The following is a 22,637-nucleotide window of genomic DNA, read 5'->3' on the forward strand; positions in this document are numbered from 1 at the left end:
AGTACTGGGTCCAGCTCAGGGGTCAATCGTTAGTCGTGTCTTTTTGATCGTGGTCCCCAACAAACAGCTATGTGAGGGGACCTAGGCTCACAGAGAACAGTTAAGAACAATGTTCTAGGGGCGCCTGGGTGGCTCAGTCAGTGAAACGTCTGACTCTTGGTTTAGGCTCAGGTCATGATCTCATGGTTCGTGGGTTCAAGCCCCACACCAGCTCTGTGCTGACGACGCAGAGCCTGCTTGGGATTCTCTTTCTCCCCCTCTCTCTGCCCTTTCCCTGCTTGCTCTCTGTCTCTCAAAATAAATACACATTAAAAAAAAAACAAAAACACCCTTGGAGCCGTCTATTGGGTCCTCTGGATGGGACCAGTGGACAAAGGCAAAGAGCGAGTGTGGAGGATTGTAAGTGGGGTGCTTATGGTTCAGATCTGAAATCCTATCCCACGGCCAGACTTCAGTCCCCTGGCCAGAAGGTGGGGTCTCTCTCTGGGTGCCCAGGAGGAAGAGAGAGACAGTTTGGAGAACAACCAGCCACCCTCTGCCCCACTGTCATAGCACTTATAAGGACTCAAATTTAAGAAGACACTGAGATGCCTGGTCTCACCAATTTCCGTGGGGGGCAGGTGCCGGCCACCAGGGGTCCATCTTGCTCGTCTCATCTGCAGGGTCATCAAGGCTGGTGTTGATGGAGGTGGTGCTGGGGGCAGCTGAGTATGCTCTTCTCCGATCCTTCTGTTCTTCCAACATGCTGTCTGCTTTGTGTCCCAAGAACCCACAGTCTGTCGGGGGCTGGTGAAATTAGGACAAAATGTACATCCTTGAAAATATAATTATAGCTCCAATGTATGTAGAGCTTTAGAGTTTGCCAAGCACTTCCATCAGCCTGGACTTCTCTGGTCCTCACCACAGCCCTCAAGCAGGGAAGGGCAAAGATGACCGTGTCATTACGGTTGAAAACTGGGCTCGGAAAGGAGAATTCAATGCTCAAGGTCACAAACCGGAGGTGGAATCAGGGCTAGAACCCAAGTCTGTCACCATTCAGCAGGCATGTGGTAAATACCTACCGTGTGCCAGGTCCTGTGCTGGCTTCAGGGACACAAGGATGAATCAGAAATCTACTTGGCTTCTAGGGAGCAGAGCCCAACAGAAAAGCCAAGAATAGACTGGTAATTACACTACCATATACAATTATATTTGTCAAGACTCTTTTAATTCAAGTGATAGAAACCCAACTCAGACTGGTTTAAATAGAAACGGAATTTACAGGTTCACATAACTGAAAGGTTTAGGGAGGTATAACTTCAGGCATGGCTGGACCCAGCAGCTCATACCCTATTGCCTGGCATCTGTCTCCCTTAATTACTTGGCTCTGTGTGACTTCATTTTTCAGGCAGTCTCTTCTCAGGGTGGCAGACGTAGCCTCTGGCAACTGAAAGCTTAGCCAGTGACCGTTTGGCTACTTGAGTCAAAATGATGGTAATTGTTCGCCACTGATCCCAGTTGTTCCAGAAACATTCTTGAGGCGTTGCATGGGATGGCTGACCTGCCTACCTGACCTGTGTGTGCTATTCTGGATGCCGATAAGGTGGGGATGGGGCGGAGCCATAAGACTGAAGGAGGCCGAGTCTCTTAATCATTTTGTGGAGGAGACTATCACCCAGAAGCACCTGTTAGGAGTGTTATGTAACTGAGAAATAGACTTTGGGGTTTAGCTAGTAAGCAGTGATGTGGCAAGGCGGGGTCATGGTGTTGGAGTGGTGTACCCCCAGAGGCAGGTGATAAAGGGGTGCATTGTTTTTTAAAGACTTTTAAAACTTGAATAAGACTGGCTAAATGTGATCTGCTCTTTATTATCACACATGCCAGTAAATCTAAACATGGTCAGTGGTAAAATAGTCCTTCCTGGGGAGCCTAGGTGGCTCAGTTGGTTGGGCAACCAACTTCAGCTCAAGTCATGATCTCACGGTTCATGGGTTCAAGCCCCATGTCGGGCTCTGCGCTGACAGCTCGGAGCCTGGAGCCTGCTTCGGATTCTGTGTCTCCCCCTCTCTCTGCCCTTCCCCTGCTCATGCTTTGCATCTCTGTGTCTCTCAAAAATAAATAAACGGCAAAAAAATTATGATGAAGACCCATATGTGCATCACAGTGATTAAGGACACATTACAAATATGACTGTTGACAGGAGATTTTAAAATACATGTAGATTTTTTTGGGAGATCGAATTGAGATAGCTGAGAAATCTGAGCGAACGGCCTCTGGGGGACTTCCCATTAGGCCCCCAGACTGGCCACCTGGAGTGAGCGGTGACACAGTGTGGATGCCACGGTTCCCAAACCTTGGGCTTTGAGTGGGGTGCGAGTGGGGCACGGAGCAGGGATCAAAGAAGACAGGAGGGCAACAGGATATGAATGGGATGTCTCCAAGCCTGGGGGATGCAGGAGGGTTATCAGGACCTGGAGGTCCTGTCCTTGAAGCGAGGAGAGGGTGAAAGTCAAAGTCAACCGCCGGTGCTTGGCTGCCTGCTGGCTTCAGGGCTGGGGAGAAGCTGCTGAGGCAGCTCATGTTAATGTCCCCTTCTCACCAAGAGTGGATGAAAAGACCTAGCCCAGCGGTGGGATTCAGAACGCTTTTATGAAAGCCAGTGGTGAGGGGCCAGGAGGCAATGAATAGGCCACAGATAAGAACCAGACCAGTATGATGGGACCACTCACAACTATGTTCATTGGCCAACCTCAGGGTGTCCAAGAGGCTCGGGCTCCTGCCCTTGGGGTCCCCCTGATGTTATAATTAATCAAAGCAGAAGAGGACAAAGTTCTTGAGATTCAGCTAAATCAGGACCCTGTTGCTGAGGATGTGGCTGACATCCTAGACCACGTTGTAGCCACGGAGAGGCATGTGACAGTGAGGCTGCTGGAGCTGCCCCTTGAAGAGGGCACCCAACCTCTTGTTAGTGGAGCAGCCAACATGTGTGTATGTGTGTGGGAATGATCGGGAAGAGAGGGAAAAATGGGAAGACGTGGGAGTGGAAAGGGGGACTTCCCGGTACCTCACCTGAGAAGGTGAGAGTGGTGGGAGCCAGCGCACAAGGGGAAGGTTGACCTCAGGTAGACATGGCAGCTGCGACTAATGGAGAATAATCTGGGGGTCATCTAAGTGAAGACATGGGGGAAAGAGTGCTCCTGGCGGGGGGGGGGGGGTGGGGGGGGTGGGGGGGGAGACCAAGCTGTCCAGTGTGGTGGGGCGCAAAAGAGGCGGGAAGACAAAGCAGGACCCCGTGAGTCATGGACGGAGTCTGGACCCAAGCCAGAGGGCAGCTCTGAGCCTCGGAGGGGTTTAAGCAGAGTGACATAACCATAACTGGGCTCCAGAAGCAGCTCCCCGCTGCATAGTCTGGCCACTGGGAGGAGGGAGCTGGATTGTGGACGAGGGACTCGGAGTCGTGGAGGGGGTGGGCCACATTAAGGTGCTCTCGCTCAGGGCGGTGCAGGGGTCCTCAGAGGCATCCGTGTAGTGTTTGGAGTCAAGAAAACTGTGGCGCTGGTGCAAACAGTAAAGGATCCCGCTTCTTCCCTGCCTTTGGGCAAGGCCCTTCCGGGTGGAGACGCCCTGCCCGCCCGCCTCCCAGGGCTCCTCCCCGCCGGGCATCTCGGCCGTTCATGCGCGCGAGTGCCACAAGGGGGCAGCAGCGCACCACTGTCCTCTCCCATTCTCCCCTGGAGCCACACTCCTGATTAACCTTACAGTTTTAATGAGGCGGACGACTTATTAAAACACAGACTTCTGGGCCCCGTCTCAAGAGTTCCTGTGAATCTGGAATGTGACACAAGATATTTGCATTTCTAACCAGTTCCCAGATGATGCTGATGCTTCTGGTCCGGGGACCCCACTCTGAGAACTATTGAGGTTGAGTGTTGGGTGGGGATGGGGTGAGCTCTGACCCACCCAAACATGGCCACTGGGAAATCACTGCCAACCGGGCAGCCACTCCCATTTGACAACGATGGTGTATTTACTTTTCTAAGTCCCCATTAAATCCCTTTTTCAAAATGCTGAATGAAGGTATATCATTTCATTCATTCAATAAGGACCAAGCCTGGTTCTGTCCTCGGTGTTGTTCTAAGTCCTGGGAATCCAGGAAACAAAGCAGAAAAAATAGGTCCCAGCCAGCACTTGTGGAGTCAGGCAACAAATAATAAATGTTACAAACAAGTCAGGTCGTGTGTTAAAACATGGTACATGTTACGTGCATCAGAGGGACGGAACAGGGTGACTGAGGCAGGTTCTCTGTGAAGTGTTTACTTTGTGAGTCAAACTTGAAAGAAAGTGAGGGGATTAGCCATGGGGAAACTTGGGGGGAGATTATGCCAGGCATAGGGAACAGCCAGTGCGAAGGTCCTGAGGTGGGAGAATGTCTGGCATGTTCAAGAAACAGCCAGGAGCACCATGAGGTCAGAGCAGCACGAGCAAGGGGGAGAGTAATTGAGGATGAGGGCAGACAGGTGACTGGGGCACAGTGAGGGGCGCTGTAGGTTGTGTGGAGGCCTTTAGATGTTCTCAGGTGCAGGAGCGGCGTGGTCTGGCTTGGCTTGAACAGGATCCCTCTGCACACACTGCAAGGAGCAGGGTGGAAGTCAGGAGAGCAAGAAGAGGGTGTGAGGTCATCGGGGCAGAGATGATGGTAGCCCTGGCTGGGGAGCAGTGGAGAGGACAGGGTGGTAAGAGTTTATACATACCAGCAAACCCCATACTTGTCTGTATTTCCATAACTAAATGGCCGGGTCAATGTGATCATCTACTCCTCTGTGCAGCGCCTCAAATTCCCGACCTTAACTCATGTCTCTATGTCAGTCTATGATCTTTGATCGTCTTTGATCTCCAGCTGCCTCTGGCCACACTGTCCTAGGTGACCACTGCATCCTCGAACTCAAGGCATCGAGGACACCCCCTCATCTGCCACCTGTAGAGCCTCCACCACTCCCCCGGGTTTCTGTTGGTGGCCCCTCCACTCTGCCGCCCTCCAGCCCAAAGCCCAGGGCTGTATTGGGTATCTTAGTTCCCCTGCTGCTCACGTGCATCCTTCAAACCAGATCTCACAGGCAATGTCAGGCTCTGCTGATTCTCCATCTGTTCCCTCTTTCCCATGCCCACAGCTACCTGTCCAGGCCTGTGGGCCTCACCCCTGAACACTGCAGTGACTGCTCACAGGGGAGCCTGGTGGCCAGGGGCACGGGCTCTCGAGCAGGATTCTCTGGGTTTGAATCCTGGTTCTGCCCCTGTGAACTTGGGGCTTTTTCCTCAATTTGCCATCTCAGTTTCTCTGTCAGTGAAATGGGCATAATTATACTTCAAATGTTATTATGAGGGTCAAGTGAGAGATTACATAGAAAATGCTTGGAGCAGAGTCTTGTATGTGGTGAGAACTCAATAAATACTAGCTCTTTTAGCATTAATTTTTAAAGTTCATTATTTTGAGAGAGAGAGAGAGAGAGAGAGAACACAAGCAGGGGAGGAACAGAGAGAGGAGAAGAGAGAGAGAGAATCCCAAGCAGGCTCCACACTGTCAGTGCAGAGCCTGATGCGGGACTCAAACTCACATACCGTGAGATCATGACCTGAACCAAAATCAAGAGTCTGACACTTAACTGACTGAGCCACCCAGGCGCCCCGGCTCTCTTATTATTTATGCAATAAGTCTTTATTGAGTACTTATTGTATAGAAACCTCCATCTACTGGAAGATAATCGAACCCAGGAAGAAGAGTGCAGACCCCAGCAATTCCACTCTTGAATGTTGATCCAACAGAAGTGTTCATCAATATCCAGCAGAAGACACGGGCTAGAATGACACCCTATTCATAATAGCCCCCATCCGGAAACTACCCATCAGGCATAGAACGGGTAGAGAAAATGTAGTATATTCGTGCAAGGGAATAATACCATAGTGATGAGAAGGAATGCACGATTGTTACCTGCAACAACATGGATATTTAACAAGTATAAATGTAACGGGGAATGGCTGGGCCCAGCACCTCCAGCTGTGGGTTTCAGTGGGGGGAGTCTGATTTTCACCTAACCTGTGCCCCCCAAATGACCTCCTCTTCTTTACAAACAAAATTCCCAGCCTTTGCCTCATATCTTTCCCTGACTTGCCAAAGAACCGTGAAGGCAAGACAATAATAATAGCCTGTATTTCGGGTGAACACAGAGGAATTACCGCGACCTAATATGGGAACTCATCAACACAGTGATCCTTTAGGGTGGGTACTGCTCTTTATGCCCATTTTACAGATGAAAAAACTAAAGCACTTAAAGGTCAAGTCAAGAGGATGATAGCTAAAATTGTTATTTCAGGGGCGCCTGGGTGGCTCAGTCGGTTAAGCATCCGACTTCGGCTCAGGTCGTGATCTCGCGGTCCGTGAGTTCAAGCCCCGTGTCGGGGTCTGTGCTGACCGCTCAGAGCCTGGAGCCTGTTTCGGATTCTGTGTCTCCCTGTCTCTGACCCTCCCCCGTTCATGCTCTGTCTCTCTCTGTCTCAAAAATAAATAAACGTTAAAAAAAATAAAATTGTTATTTCAGTCTCAGAATACTCAACAACCCTATGTGTAGAGCGCTGCTGTTCAGCCCACTTTACAGAAAAGGACCCTGAGGCACGAAGAAGTTAGGTACCGCCTAAGATCACACCAGGAAACAGCAGAGCTGGGTTGGGCTGGATGGCCAAGCCCACTCTGTGCAGCTCTGTTCACAGCTGCTTGATAGTGAGGTCACAGGCCTTGTAGCCAGATGGCCCAGGGCCCAGCACCACAATCCTAGGACAACCCGTTACTCTGGGTCTCAGTTTACCCATCTCTAAAATGGGAATATCGATAGCACTTTCCTTTAGGGATGTCCCAAGGGCAACATGCAATTGTGGGTAAAGTGCCCGGAAGCAAGGGCCCCACATGCAGGAATCATTGGACACAGGTCTGTTGTCCTCATCCTCGCTCTCACTGTTTCTAGGGATATTCTCCGAATTTTCCCCGGCAATGTGTTCAGAGTTTACCCCTGTGGAGCCTGACCCACTGAAACTCTCATCCTGTAAGAGAGCATCAACTCAGCCTTGAGTCAGGTAAACTGGGCGTCCAAGCAGCTTTCTCATCTGTGAACTAGAGTTTTGTGAGGAATAAGTGGCCCAGACGCTGCCTGTGATTCTCTCTCTGGGGTTTTTGGAGGAGGTGTTACCTGAGTAAAGTGCTGGAGGCAGCTGTCCCCAGGGGCAGGTCATGTGCCTTCTGTGAGCTGGGGCCACCCTTCGCCTCCTCTGCAGAGTATCTCAGGGCCCTAGACTCCCAGGCTCCCTTGCCTCTCACCTTCAGGGGGAGGGGGTGATGTGACCAATGGAAGGCACTAATGGAAACTGGGGGGTAGGAGAAGCAGAAGCCAGGTCTGCCTCCCCATCTCCATCGCTTTTTGCTAGGTCTGCAAGGCTGCGTGTCCTTGGGGGCTCCTGCTCCCCGCAGCCGGCCCTGCTGTGGTTCCACCTTCTGCTGGTTGATCACGGCTTCTGGGCTCTGCTCTCCCTCAAACCCTGCATCCCAACAGCTGGTGCCAAGTGAAAGAAGCCATTCACAAGACAATACCTCCTGCGTGATGCTCTTTGTGTTAAGAACAGGCAGCTAGCTATCCGTCATCTAAGGTGCTGGAACTCAGAACCGTGGTTGCCTTCAGGGGTGTAGGGGATGACGGAGAAGGCGCCGTAGGAAACTTCCTGAGACGATGGAAATGTTTTGTACCTTGATGGGGGTATTGATTACACAGGCGCATACATTTGTAAAGACTCGGTAAACCATATGTTAAGACCTGTGTGTTTCACTGTGTGTAAGCCATGCCTCAATAAAATTAGCTTAATGAAAAGAAATCCCTGTTTAAATACTCCATGTTTTCTAATTTCCTGACTGGAGTGTGATGAGAACACAGCTTTCCTTTTTAAACACACAGATGTAGATCACAGAGGAGGAAAGAAAATTTATATGTAGGTTTAAAAAAAAAAAGACAATAAAACATGAGACTTCAAACAATTGCACACTTGGGTGGGTTTATTTCAGGCCGTGTTCCCCAGTCGCTGGGGGCAAGCCTTCATTTCCCCCCTGATTTTCTCTGGTCTTAAATATTGCGAAGCACCAAGCTCTATATAAAGCGTCTAGCTCAGTGCCTGGCACGTTGCAGGTGTGCGCGAAAGGTTGATTTTTATTAACACGAGTTGGTTTTAACGGATCCCTTTCAGGCCTGTTTTCTTTCTTCAAGACAGTGTGATTTCACGTTGTGATTTTCACAAAGGGTGCAGCCTCTGCATGCTGCCCTTGGATGGGGAGCGCTTTCTCAGACAGCATAAGCTTGACCTACAAGCTCTTGCCTAGGCATGTACCTGGGACGTTTTTATGTCAACTCCAGGAAAGGGAGCAAGAGATTCAGAATATCTGTGCGCCCCTCTTCACCACACCCCCGGGAAAATAGCCAGTCCAGCCCAGCACCTGCCTTGGCCTAATGATTAAGGGACAGCTGGTTGCCTTATCTGCTGGAAAGTTTGCCCATGTGTGTGTTTGATAAAGGCTGTGTGGAGGCTGGTAATGGACCAGAAGACCCTGGAAACCTTGGCCAGCCCCCTAGGCTGTGAGGTAGAGGAAGGGAGACTGGGGCACGCAACCCAGCTCTATCTCAGGGTCCAGATGGACCAGACGGCTTGTGAACATTCTTGTCCTCCAGGGCCTGCATGGCGTTGCCCCAGTCAAGGGTGTGGGGAGGGCCCAGGCACGGGGCTGCCTGCTGGATTAGGGTGGGCACCGAACCCCCCTTCCCAGCTCTGCTCTAAAAGGCACTGTTCCGTGGGCTGCGGCCCCTGGCAGGTGGACAGGGCCCAGTCAGGCACAGGTGGTGCTGGGTCTCCAGTCGGCAGAGGCGGTTCTGGTTGGACACCCGGGTGGCCACGCCCAGCCCGCAGGTGGTTGAGCAGGGGCCCCAGGCCGTGCTCCATTCTGGGCAGGGGATGCCAGGGGGTGGGGGAGCGACAAGGCCAGAAAACTGGGGTCCTGGGAGGGGGGAAGAAAAAGAGGTCAGCACTGCGAGGTCAGGGCTTGGCGGCTAAGTCAACCCAACTGCTAGCGGTGCCCTCTTGGTCACGTTGCTTAACCTCTCTGGGCCTCGGTCTCTTCCCATGTAAATTTTCTACTGGCCGATTGTTAGGGCTGAATAAAATAATGGAGGGGAGGTGCTTAGCACAGTACTCCTACTTGTAAGCACCTCGTATGTGTGGGTTACTAGGCAGCTAGGATGGTGCCGGCCGGGACGGTGCCCCAGGAAGTGGCACGTTTCTCACTTCTGCACTCCTCCCCCCACGGCCTCTTACAGGAAGGAGATTGTGTGGGTAGTGGTACTGTGACCCGGCCGCAAAGATGCTAGAGGTTCTGAGGCTGTGCCCGGAACAAGACGGGGGGTTCACCACCGTCTAGGTTTTCCTCCTCTCACATCCGATTCTGCTCTGAGGTTTTGGTGTCCTTTCTTCTGGTCCTTTTTAACCAACTGGTTCTCAACTGGGGGTGATTTTGCTCCCCGCCCCGGGACATTTGGCAACGTCCAGAGACCTTTTGGTGGTCACACTGGGAGTGGGGGTACTGGAGTCTAGCCGGGATGCTGCTAAGCATCCTATCAGCTCCCACGCGACAGAGGGTTACCCGGCCCACGTGTCACTAGTGCCAAAGTTGAGAAACCCCGCGTGATATGACTTGTGTGCGGTCTGTATGCACACGCACATGTACTCACATACCGGAGGCCAAATTGCATAGACAGTGCCCTCTCCTGCTTTTTACGCACAAGATGAACTCGCTGGCATCCTGCTGTGCATTGAAGCGGATGTGCCCCGTTCCGTCATGGGGATAACTACAGCCACCACGGACGGAGTGCTATGTTCCAGGCACTGCCTGACTACTTTCCTTGTGTTTACTCGCCCAGTCTCACAACTCTGCGAGGTGGATGCCCTTATTCTCATTTTGGAACAGTTGGAGGCACTGAGGCCCGGAGAAGTTAAGCAACTTTCTCAGAGTCCCACCGCTAGAAGTAGTGAAGCCGGGCTTAGAACCCCGGGCAGACTCCATGCTGAACCCACCATGCTCTACTCCCAATATGGTCCATCGCCAATGGACCCATGCCTTCTTTCCAGCTGCCTTTCTCTAGAAAAATCACATTCATATGATAATCATAATAACTCAGTGATGTAGCAAGAACCAAATCTCTAAAGAGTTTATAGCATGAAGTAACTGTCTTTCCTCCACCTCTGCCCCTAAGTCCACATCCCAGAGGCAACCACCTTGCCTGATTCAGTTTTGAGTTCCTCTTTGGGTACATCCAAATAATTACATATTAATACTAGTATACAATATTTAAATTATATAAATATATTATAATGCGTATTAGTATATTAGAATTATAATAGTAGTATGTCGTAATAGTACTTCCGCTATGAAATGCGAGCCTTTGGCTCAAGGATCCTAGCCCTCCTTTCCCTTCTCCACTCTGCCACTAATTTTCATTTTTCATGATTTATGACTTAAAATTATATTACTTCTTGTTTTGTCAGTTTCAAAGAGGTCTTGTGACTCCCCACTCTGCTCACCTAGTCTCCTCAGCCCGCACCCCCTCCCGGGTCCTGTCAGGGAAACCTGGGCTTTGACCTGTCCAGTCTCCTGGCTCCCGAGAAGCCCCGCCCTCGCCCCGCCCCCTCCCCGGTGGCCCTGCCCCTGGCTTTGACCAGTCCAGAGTCCTGGCTCCTGAGAAGCCCCGCCCTCGCCCCGCCCCCAGGCGGCCCTGCCCCTGGCCTGGGCCAACCCTGCACTCACCTTGGGCTGGGAGGGGCTGGACCCCCAGCCCCCCTCCCTGGTCGCATACCCACTCAGGGCAGCACTTGCCCGGGACCTCAACCCTCCTGGGATACGGGCAGTCCCAGCTGGGCAGCCGGACGTCCTCACTGCACAGTGGCACACAGGTGAAGCCACCATCCTCACAGTGGCAGCGAACCCTGCAGTGGGGCTGGAAGGTCTCCCCATCTCGGTACACGCGGCCGTTCACCTCACAGCTCCCGTCATCCTCTCCCCCTGCAGAGGAGAAACCACACCCCCATCCGTGACCCCCAACTTTTCCCTGGGCAAGCCTGTGCCAGCCACATCCTCCACATGGTCTCTCTGCAGAGCTGGCCCAGATCCTGCTGGGGAGCGGTGCCCTTACAGGGTCAGGACACTGGGCCAAAGGGCTCCAGCCCATCGTATGTACCCCGTCCCCACTGCCAGCCTGCCCTGGAGCCGACAGGAACACAGCATGGCACACTGCATCCTGACACAAGGGATGGGGAGACGCTGGCCTGGTCGGAGCCCCACTCTGCTTTATTAGCTCTGGACCTTGGCCAAGCGACTTCACTTCTTGCCTCAGTTTCCTCACCTGCAAAGTGGGTTATAATGATACTTATTTCACAGGGTTGTGGTATAGACAAAATGAAATGATATATGTAATGAATCCAACATAAAAGAGATCTTCGATAGATCCTAGCTGCTCTGTTGTTACTATGAATATAAGTACTATATATTAATAATATATAACATACGTACACAATGAGGGTTTCTGCAACAAAATTTCATTGTACATCTGCTGTGTGGTAGTCGTCCCTATTAGGCCAGGGCTTAACTTGCTGGCTGTGTGACTTTGGATAAGTTACTTGACTTCTCTGAGTCCCCTTAACAATAGCACTGATGAGAACAGCTCAGTACCTTCAGTTACACGAGATAATATGTACAAAACATCTGGCACAGTACTAGGCATATAGTAGGTGTTCAAGAAACACTCTTTGAACAGAGCCCTCAAGATGTGGACGCTATCTCCACTTCCTCCACTGGAAAAGCACTGCTTGAGGGCTGGGGCTGAGAGTGCTCCTGCCGGCACACCCCCATCCCCCAGGCCGGCTCAGAGCATGGATGGGACACACAGACCCTGGGGAAATGCCCTTTGCAATGCCCGGTGCAAGGCCCAGCACGTGAGAGACACTGATAAAAGAGTTCCGACTTCTTATAAATTCCAGAGATATGTAGTGTGCCCCTCCTGTGTGCCATCCACTGGGCTCCTAGGCAGGACTGTGACACAGTCCTTGCCGTGAGGGATTGATGCCCAGGCAAGGGACAGATGTCACTGTCTCCAAGACAGAGTGAAGAGCCGTGGAGAGGTGCGTGTGAGCCGCCCGGGAAGTGCAGAGAGCTAGGAGGGGTCAGGAGGTTCTGGGGACAGATTTGCTGGAAGGCAGATTTTCCCAGGATTTCAGAGAGAAACCTCTAGCGAGCCTATACACACGCAGGAATTTGGGAACCACACAGATGTGGAGGGCAGTCCCTGTTCCCACTTGCTAGCTGTGGAAACTGAGCCACGATACCCGCTCACGGGGCCACCAAGGATTGAAGGAGCCAGTGTACTTAAAGGATTTCGCCCCGAGTCTGGAACATGGCAGGTGAGTGGGAGCGGGTGATGCCTGTTCCTCTGAGAGGCACAGGCGGGCACTAGCGGTCTCCCCACTCCTTCTAGGCCGCAGCCCTTTGGCTCCAAATCCCTGGCCTTCTGGCCTGGATCATGTGGCCGCTGGTTTCCTGGAAACTGTAGGGGGCAGCTGTGCCTTAATCTGCACCCTAAGCCTGGCCGAGCCTGGGTCTCCCACCAGACTCCTGATGTCACAGCCCTGGGGCCTCCCGGTCGGTCGCTGGGATGACTGGTAAACAGAGGGATTGTTTAGGAAAGTCAGCTGGAGTGGTGATAATTTTAGCAAGGTTTCCTGGCACCCCTCCTGGGTCCTACAGCTCAGGCTGGTTGGGAGTGGGAGCAATGGTCCCTGGGCAGTCACTCCCTACGCTGGGGTCTGCGTGCACCCTTGTGCGTGGTCCCAAACACATGAGGTACCTCCAAACTTACTCATCCTTGGATCCCCACCCCCGGCATACACATATAGTTGCCTCTACCTGGCCCTTCCAATACCTTCTTGTCCAGCAACCTCCCTCAAATAACTTTAGAGGGGCTCCTCTAAAGGGGCTCCTGGGTGGCTCAGTCAGTTAAGCAGCCGACTCTTGATTTTGGCTCAGATCATGATCTCATGGTTTGTGAGATGGAGCCCAGCATGGAGCCTGCTTGGGATTCTCTCCCCCTTGCTCTCTGCCCTCCCCCCCTTCCATCCCCCCACCCCTCTCATGCTCTTTCTCTCTAAATAAATAAACAAACAACAAGCAAACATTAAAAAATTAAAAAAAGAAACTTGAGAGCCCAGTCTTGTTATCTGGTGATTTCTACATCCTTCTTTCCCTCTGAGGGTCCCTTACAGGAGAGGGAACGACAGGGTATTTGTTTTTGTTTGTTTGTTTGTTTACCTTTAGCCACTTGCACACTGTGTGACCATAGGCAGGTGATTTAACCTCTCTGACCCCCACTTCCTTCATCTGCAAAATAAATTTAATAATAGGACCTTCCTCATTATTAAGGGTAAAATGAAATCATGTGTGTAAAGGGCTTGTTCACAGGACATGCTCAATAAATGCCTGTTCCTGTGCCTCTTCCTGCTAGCTTCTCTAGAACTCCTACTCTCATTCATTCATTCATTCAATGCTTATTTATTGGGTACCTACTATGCATCAGGAACTGTTCTGGGTACTTGTGGTATAGCGATGACTAAAACAGGCAAACATCCTGCCCTCATTGGAGCTTTCACCCTAGCAGAAATAAGCACAATAAGCAAGTAGAGTTTATGATGTCAGATGGTGATTAGAGCCAGAAAAATAATGGAGGGAAGGGTTTTAAGAGAGGGGTGTTGAAAATGGTGATCGCGGAAGGCCTCACCAAGAGGGTGATATTTGAGTAAAGATGTGAAGGAGGTATAGGAACTTGCCATGCATGTATCTGGGGGAAAGAATGCTGGTAGACAAGCAGCCAGTGCAAAGGCCCTGAGGTAGGAGCCTCCCTGGGATATTTAAGGAACAAAATAGGCCAGTGTGGCTGAAGCAGAGAGTGGGAGGGAGAGAGGGGGTTCGATGGGGTCAGAGAGAAAGTAGGAGCAGGACCCTGTGGGGCCTTGTAGCCACCAGGAGGACTTTGGCTTGTATTCGGAGGTGGTAGGAAGCTCTTGGAGGCCTTGAGGCCAAGGATGGATGTGGTCTGATGTATGTATGGAAAGGGCCCTGTGGCTGCTGTGTTGGAAACAGGCGAAAGGCAAGGAGAGAAGCAGGGAGACAGTTATGCAGCCACCGCAACATCCATCACGTGATGATGGGGCTCAGACCAGGCTGGTAGCAGGGGCTGGACTGGGAACGGAAGGTTCTAGAAATATCTTGAAGACTTTGCTTGTGGGAAGTATGTGGGATGTGCAAAAATGAGAGAGGTCAAGAATGACTGTAAAGTTTGAAACTCAAGCCACAGGAAGGGCGGGGATGCCCTCGGCTGAGTGCGGAGGCTGCATGCTTGGGGTATGAGGGGTCAGAGGCTTATGATGGACATGCACAGAGACTGGAGTCGGCCGTCAGAGGTCTGTCCAACAGGAACTGACAGGAGAGTTTTTGGGCAGCACATTCCCTCCAGAGCTAAGACCTAGACCCAGGCTAGGAGCTAGCCTCCTCCTAGCTGGCTCTGGCTCATCTGTGGGGTTCACCAGCCTCCAGATTTGGTTCATGAACACCCACTATGTTGCCTGACTAGCACTGGGAGTTGTAGGAAGAAGCAAAGACTAAATACATCTTTGACCTCCAGCTGTTTGAAGTCTGAGTCAAGACAGACTAGGAAAAGCCCCTTAAAAAACTTAGTGACAATAACAGCCAATGTGTACTAATCATATGCTGAGTGTCAGGCAGAAGAGTGATGGAAAGGAGGATTGTGGAGCCAGCTCCCTGAGTTCAAATCCCAGCCCAGCTCCTTATGAGCTGTGTGATCCTGAGCAAGTTGCCTAACCTCTCTGTGCCTCTTTTTGTTTTTTCCCATTTATAAAATGCAAATGACATCAGGACCAACCTCATAAGGTTGTTTTGTTTAGTTTAGTTTTTTTTTTAACGTTTATTTATTTTTGAGACAGAGAGAGACAGAACATGAACGGGGGAGGGTCAGAGAGAGAGGGAGACACAGAATCTGAAACAGGCTCCAGGCTCTGAGCTGTCAGCACAGAGCCCGATGTGGGGCTTGAACTCACGGACTGCGAGATCATGACCTGGGCCGAAGTCGGACGCTTAACCGACTGAGCCACCCAGGCGCCCCACAGTTGTTGTGAGATTAAATGAGATAATATTTGTGAAACCCTTAGCGCCTCGCACACGGTAAGTGCCATGCAAGTGTTCAACAAATAAAGCTTTGCCGTGTGCTTTACATGTGTCCTGGCTAATTAAAACAATGGCCTGGTGAGCTAAATGTTACTTCTCTCATTTTTCCCTTTAGCAACCATCTATCAGTTTATAAAACAAATCACTACTTTCTCGTGATTATACTCCCCTGATCATAAAAAAACATTTAACAAGGATTTAGTGTTGATAACCTTATGTCTATTAGTCTTGTTGTTATCAGTCTTTAAGCCTTGTTTTTTTCGATAAGTGGATTCATTGTCAATGATTCATGAGCCCCTCTCTTGTTCTTATTTTCTTAAAATGACACATGCAAATAGATGAAACAGATAGATGGCTCTACAAGACTCATTAAAAAAAAAAAAAAGAAAAAAGAGAACACTGTCACATTTTGCTGTTTCTCTAAGGCAGTGGTCCTTAAATAGAGATGATTTTGCTCCCCCAGGGCACACTTGGCAATGTCTGAGACAGATTGTCATGACCTGAGTCATGCTACTGGCATCCAGTGAGTAGAGACCAGGGATGCTGCTAAAAGTCCTACCGTGTGTAGGACAGCCCCCCTACAAAGAATTATAACAATTATCTGGCCCCAAAGAGTAAAGTTGAGAAACCCTGATCTAAAGTGCCAGAAGGCACCAAGGCCTAAAATGCTGAGAGATATAACATGGTCAAGGTCACTAGTAAATGGCAGACTCAGGACTCAAACGATAGCCCAAGGCTCCCAATCCAGGAGGAAGACAGAACAAAACGTTGCTTTAGAATCTGTGTGATCTGGTCCCAAGCTGTGTAAGAGTAATCATGCCCATTACTGTTACTAAGGCTCAGTTTGCTCATCTATAAAATGGGTCTGAAAGTACTTACCACATAGGATCGTTGTGAGGATTATGTGGCAAGTTTCAGCACACTGCCTGAGACGTATTACGCCCTAAATAAGCAGCAATGCTTTTATTTTCCCAAAAAGGTGTGAAGGTCCCAAGAAAGGATAGTAACATCTGGTTTGAATAATCTGGGAGGACTTCCAGGGGAGGAGTGTTTGAGCTCGCCTTTGACAGTGGGTTGTGATTTGGACAGGTAAGAATGGGGGGAGGCTGCTCAGGTGGAGGGCATGGTTGGATCAAAGACAAGGTCGGGGGGCGGGCAGAGGGAGGGCCCAGGGAAACGCGGGTCACCGGGTTTGGCTGGAAAGGATGGTGCACCTGATGTAAGGAGGTAGAGAGAGAAGAGCTTCTCTTTGACTCAGGTCCCCTCAGCCTTGACCCTCCCAAATACATCCACCGTCAGTCCCGCAAACCTGCTTACAGAGGCACACGGCCCCTCGGCCACCAGGGCCCGCCCTGGGCTGGCAGATCAGGCCCTGGCTGGGGTCGCAGACGTGGAGATGGTCGCAGGGCTCCCCCAGCCGCCGTGCACATACCCGGCAACAGTTGCAGCCGTCCAGCACCAGGGGCGCCCCCGGTGGGCATCGGGGTGGCGGCCAGGAGCAGACACATGGTGTTGGGCACAGCTGGGCACATACCTGCAGAGACAGAGACGTCACTCAGCCATGGCCGTTCAAGGGGGGCAGTGAGAGATCCACACTTTGGCCCCAGGGTCACACAGACCTGGCCTTGAACCTCGTGACACTCCTCCCTAAGAGACAGTTGGCATTGTGGTCATGAGCTAGAACTTTGGACTAGAACTCCAGTCCCGACTCTGCCTCTTATTAGCTGAGTGACCTTGGGCAAGTTACTTAAGCTCTCTTAGCCTCAGTTTCCCTATCTGTAAAAAGGGGGCAATAGCAGTGTTTAGCTCAGAAGATTGTTTTGAAGGGTACATAAAGTGATGCATGTTAAACCCTGAGCAGGCAGCCAGGCATGGGGTAGGTGTTCAGTGCATTTAGCAAATGATGATCACTGTTGGGAATGACAAAGAAGGGCTGAGGCCCCGCCCTTTAGACACTATAGTAAGGCAAACGCCACAAAACAAAGGATTAAAATGACAGGGCACTGGGGCGCCTGGGTGGCTCAGTCGGCTAAGTGTCCGACTTCGGCTCAGGTCATGATCTCGCAGTTCATGAGTTCGAGCACCGTGTCTGGCTCTGTGCTGACAGCTCAGAGCCTGGAGCCTGCTTCAGATTCTGTGTCCCCCTCTCTCTCTGCCCCTCCCATGCTCATGCTCTGTCTCTGTCTCTCTCTCTCTCTCTCTGTTAAAAATAAATAAACATTAAAAAAATTTTTTTTAAAATAAAAAATAAAATAACAGGGCACTATATGTTTTCTAGCACATAGATTGCAAATCTTTATCTCGACAGCTGAATAAATCAAACAGTATCATAGATGTTTTTGATTGTTGGAATAACCCAGAATATATTTCTGGATACTTATCAAATCAGCCAGGAAACTTGGGAAAATACTGAACCCCAGACCTCCCCTGGGACTTACCAAATAGAACCTCCAGAGCCAGGGCCCCGGAATCTGTATTTGTACCAGGCTGCCAGGGGCTTCTGATGCACAGCTAGGATTTTGGCACCTCTGCTCCAGTTCTAACCCCCAGCCCCTGGCCATGGAGAGATGGGGACCCTCGGCTCCAGAGAGAACAAGGGTCTTGCCAAAAGTCACAGTGTGTTAGCCACAGAGCTGGGAGCCTGCTTCCTCCTTAAGGATGCTATAGTCAGGAAAAGCCTGAGCCAGGGACCCACCCCCCAGGTGGGTATCGACCCAAGTGTCCTGGCTGTTTCTTCCCACTCAGGACACAGAAACAACCAAACCAGAAACCGGATGCCATGGTCTCCCCATATGTCCATTTGGAGGTGGGGACCAAGAGGCAGGCGTAACTCAAGATGTTCCCAGTGGCCCCCTCCGTGAGGGACCAATCCTTAGTTCAGTAGGATCTTTGGAGGACCAGAGGGTTTTACCTGGAGAATGGAAGCCTTACAGTTTACAAAGATCAAACTAATAACCTCCTATCTTTGGTGTGGCCCCAAAGCAGGCAATGACCTCTTTGCCCTAATCCCCGCTTTGCCCCAACCCTACCACCGTCCTGCAAACCTGCCTTCAGTGGCCTGCAGCTCACACCCTGGCCACCAGGGGCCGCCCCAAACTGGCCAACCAGCCTTGGGTGGGAGGGGGTGTCACAGACCAGGCTAGGGCAGCACTGGTAACAGGTTCAAGCGTGGAGCCTCACAGGGGAGAGAGTTCCCGCCTCTGCAGGAATTCCAAGCAGGAGACTGGGTGATACCAAAGAGATTCTAGAGAAGATGGCCTACGCTCGCTCCTCAAAGCGTGGTCTGGACCAGAAGCAGGAGCAGCGTCACCCGGAAGTCTGTTGCAGTATCTGGGGCCCCGCTTTATGAGTCTGACTCTGCCTTTTAACAAACCTAGAAATTATTCTCATGGAATTGACCCAGCGAGCAATCAGCCGGACTCTGGGGTTCCCTTTCAAACCAGAGGGTGGGCTCCCTCGGTGAGTGGGAAGTGGGGACTCTGACCAGAACTGGCTCTCGGGTCCCTCCCACCTGAAAGCCGGGGTGCCAGGCCACAGACCGTCTGGCTTGCACCCAGGTTCCCACTTTGGCTTTCCATGAGCAAGCGTGGCCAGGGCCAGATGTGCAGGTCCTGACACGCAGGAGGGGCTGCTAATAATATCAGTGATTATGGCTAACAGTTACCACGGGCAGCCGTAATGTGTCATCTGATTTAGCCCTTCGAGATGAGGTGCCAGCACTGTGCCCACTGTAGAAGCTCAAAACAGTGTGGCCACGTCACCAGTAAGAGGCAGAGCCAGGACCGGAATCTGGGTTCACGTGAATCCAAGGCCCAGGTCGTAATTATTACACCTACCTTGGGGAGCTGTTTGCCAGCTTAGCCTCTGCTTCAGTTTGCCCATTTGTTCAGGACAGTCAGTGACAGGTCAAGGGAGCACACCAAGGGGAGGTAGGCCCTCTCTGGTCTCCCTCTATCTCCATGCCCTTCCCAACCACCCCCTGCACACATGGTTTTTCCAGACCCTTGCTGCGGTCACCAAGGGGGAAGAGCCCTGGACACAGAATATTCTAGGAAGAGTTGAAATCCAAGTTCTGCCACTGACTGGCTGTGTGACTTTCCCGACGCTGAACCGCTTTGTCAGAGAGGGAGCTGTTTCCTTCTCAGTAAAACAGGGTAGAGACCACCTATCTTAAAATTGTGACAGGGATAAAAGGTCACGGCTAGCTCTCGATCATCGTGACTCTGTCTGTTTCCAGGTCTCTGCCACCTGCCCCTGTTCACAGGCCTGAGCCCAGGAGCCCACAGCCCGCCGGAAGGCTCGGGATTCTCATTCTGAGGATTGTTGTAGCTTTCCGTGTTCGTGATGACCAGGTCCCTGAGTCCTGTGCAGGATGCTGCCTGGCTCCCTGGGACCAGGAAGAATGGAGGTGAGGACAGTGGGCCCAGGATGGCTTCATTTTGGTCTTTTATATAAGCCTGGGCCCAGAACCCCGAGCCCCCAAGCCACCCACCTAAGCATGATGTTCTGCCGGGCGCCTTCGGGAGAACAAACAGTGGGACTGGGACGCTGGCGGAGTTCTGGGCCTTGCCCCACCGCTGCTCAGGACCCAGGAGAGCAAAACTTCTGCTGTGCTCCTCAGCAGAGCATGAAAGCCCAGTGAGATCATGGCTCGCAGTGGGGCCAATCTCCAAGGCGTCGGGAACTCAGCATTTGCTGAGGGAATCACAGGGATCAGCAGCTGTGGCCTCGATCCAGGTAGGGGAGAGGCCCAGGCAGGAGAGGCACAAGTAGAAGCGCCCCTTCCCCACCCTCCACACACTCAAGCCTTTCCTGGGCTCCACTTCCTCTATTGCTCTGATGTTTCTTTGCTGTGTGATGTTAGTCAAGTTGCTTGCCCTCTCTGAGTCCTGCTTGACTAAAAACAGGGGATAATAAATCCTTACGAGGTTGTTGGATACGTTACGCAAGGTAGATGTTTCACAGACCTTCTGAAAAAATGTCCCATAAGAGAAGATCATCATTCCACAAGGTGTCTCCCTGTCCCCTTTCAGCCAGGTCTGCAGGTCACTAGGTCACTCACTGCCAACAGCATTAACGCCCTTGCAGCGTGAACTTTTCCGATCAATTAGACACCAACATCCTTTCAAACCCTGGCTCACAATCAGGCAAAGCAGGGTGTATGTGGCATCTCCTTATTTGTAATGAGGATGCCCACTTCAGCTTTGTAGGGCTCTGGGGACTGCTAATAGTCACGACCCCCGGCTTCTGAACACCTGCCACGTTCCGGGTGCTGCGCTGAGTACTTTTGATGAATTACCATAAATGATCTTCACAAAAGCCTCATGATCATTATGCCCATTTATCCAAGGAAGCAGCTGAGGCTCAGAGAGGAGAAGGGACTTGCCTGAGATCACACAGCAGAGCTGACCAGGGGCAACTCTCTGGGCACCAGGGAGGGAAGCCCGGCTGTGCCCAACATAGAAGACCTGCAGGAATTCTTTTAGGGGGTCCTTGGCAGTGATTTCACACCTCCCCAACACACCAAGGAAGTCAGCAGGATGTTTTGGGGCCCAGGGCCCCCTTACCTTTGAGAGGAGGCAGAGGAGGGAGAAGGCCAGAAGGTGGGTCTGTAGTGTGACTCTCATGTCACTGTGTCCCCCACGGAGCCGGCTTTCAGCCTGGGAGGCAGGACCTGTGAGTCTTTATGTTCCGGCAGCTGTGAGGTCACTGCCAGGCACACAGGCTCACACACACACACAGATGCACAGGCACACACAGATGCACACGCACGCTGGTCTCTGCATTCCTGCTCCTCTCCCCATCCTCATGCTCCCACTGATGAGCCCATTTACCTGAAGATGAGACGGCGAGGCCACCAAGAAGGTGCCTACCAGTGTGAGCGTGTGTGTGTGTGTGCGTGCGTGCGTGCGCACGCCCGTGTGTGAAAGCCAGAGCCAATGCCAGTGCCAGGAGCCTGTGACAGGCTGGCAGGGGCCTCTCTGGCTCCTCCCAGCCCAGGAAGGGAAGGGGACCTTCCTGGGCTGCTGCTCTTGCTGATGAGCCCTGGCCCGACCCCTGCCCGCCCCCCTGGGGGCTGTGGCTCCAGAAAGAGCTCAGCAGATACCCCCTTTGCCGCGCCGACCCAAATCCTCCGAAGCCCCGTGGCCCGGACTCTGGGCAGTTTGAGCTGGGCCTGTGGTTTCTGGCAGGAAGATTGGCGGCCATCCAGAGGCGGGTGTGACCCAGAGCAAAACTTCCCTGGGCGGCCTGTTTGCTTTTGGCAACAAGAGGCCTCCCCAATGCCTGCTTCCCCGGGCTCCAGGAGGTGGCCCACAGTGGGTGAGCCCCGTGCAGGCTGGACCTATTGTGTGCCGGTGCTTGCCGGGCCCCTGCCAGATGATCTAGAAGAACCAAATCCATTTTGTTTAATTCAGCCATCTCTGAGGCCCCCTCTGTAGGAGCTGGAGACACAAGAGTGACCTTGGGACAAAGCCCAGAGTGGGTGACGACAGAGGGAAAACAGGTGGAATTTCTGGGCATACTGAGGAGGGGTCCTTGTTCAGACCGAAGGGAAGGGGTGGCTGCCTGGGGGAGGCGCCTTCACAGAGAACCACAGGAAAAGGAGGTGTGAGGAGAATGTTGCAGGCAGAGGCAAACACAGCAGGAGTGAGCGTGATAACATGCCTACTCTGGGAGCCAAAGGTGTGGCCGGAGCTGGCGGAGGTGGGGAGGGATGTTCTACATGGGGAGCAGGACACCGAATTCATACCGCCAGTGTCTGGGGGCATCCCCAACGATCCAGCCACCAGGGCTGCCGGACATGGGCAACTGCTTGGGTTGTAGCATTTGGCAAAGATAATCACCGGTGGTGTCAAGGGGGGGCTGGGGAGGGCTTTGGCCCCCATAATCTCCACCAGTACCCCAAAACTTGAAGTGAAGGCGCTGGGTTCCAGAATGGGCGGTTGGTGAGGAAGAAGGGTGAGCTGATATAGGGGTCAGACTGAGTGGATTTCCTAGGGGGAAACGCCCTCCCAGCTGCAGTCCTGGGGAAGGAGGCGATGGGGAGGGGAGATAAAGGTTGAAATGTACGACCCCGGCTCCGTCTCTGTGGGTTCTGGCTGGAGGGGGAGGGCAGGGGGTCCCTTGGCCTGCAGAGAAGGGGATGCGGTCCTCGTTTATAAATGCTTCTATTTCAGTCAGAGGCATGCCTAGGGGACTCTACACACGGAGCGGATCCTTGCTGAGCACCCCCTCCTTCGCACGACAGAATTATTTTCCATAATAATCATAAAATGAAACAAATACTTTTCAT

At 52.1% G+C, this 22,637-nt stretch overlaps 1 protein-coding gene across 2 annotated transcripts; it reads right to left on the reverse strand.

Moving 5' to 3' along the window:
• Positions 1-8,050: 8,050 nt before the first annotated feature.
• Positions 8,051-21,537, reverse strand: CCN5 (cellular communication network factor 5). Of its 2 annotated transcripts, none has more exons than XM_043602296.1 (5): positions 21,178-21,537; positions 20,911-21,025; positions 16,661-16,877; positions 10,862-11,116; positions 8,051-9,058 (listed from the first exon to the last, which is right to left on the reverse strand). In XM_043602296.1, exons 2-5 carry the CDS (start codon positions 20,968-20,970, stop codon positions 8,838-8,840), a joined length of 753 nt encoding a protein of 250 aa, XP_043458231.1. In that variant the 5' UTR covers positions 20,971-21,025; positions 21,178-21,537; the 3' UTR covers positions 8,051-8,837. The 2 variants fall into 2 exon arrangements, with proteins under 2 accessions (XP_043458231.1, XP_043458230.1); XM_043602295.1 differs by having other exon boundaries at positions 20,911-21,003; positions 21,178-21,535.
• Positions 21,538-22,637: the final 1,100 nt, after the last annotated feature.

The sequence above is a fragment of the Prionailurus bengalensis genome, chromosome A3 (genome assembly GCF_016509475.1).
Source record: "Prionailurus bengalensis isolate Pbe53 chromosome A3, Fcat_Pben_1.1_paternal_pri, whole genome shotgun sequence".
Classification (NCBI taxonomy): domain Eukaryota; kingdom Metazoa; phylum Chordata; class Mammalia; order Carnivora; family Felidae; genus Prionailurus; species Prionailurus bengalensis.

Excerpts from the sequence above, each read along its gene's own strand:
- CCN5 (XM_043602296.1), bottom strand. The coding sequence starts at position 20,970 with ATGAGAGTCACACTACAGACCCACCTTCTGGCCTTCTCCCTCCTCTGC. Across the intron at positions 11,117-16,660 it reads CCGAGGGGCCGTGTGCCTCT|GGGGAGAGGATGACGGGAGC; the intron begins GTAAGCAGGTTT and ends TCTCCTCTGCAG. Across the intron at positions 9,059-10,861 it reads CCAGCCCCTCCCAGCCCAAG|GACCCCAGTTTTCTGGCCTT; the intron begins GTGAGTGCAGGG and ends CCCCCCTCCCAG.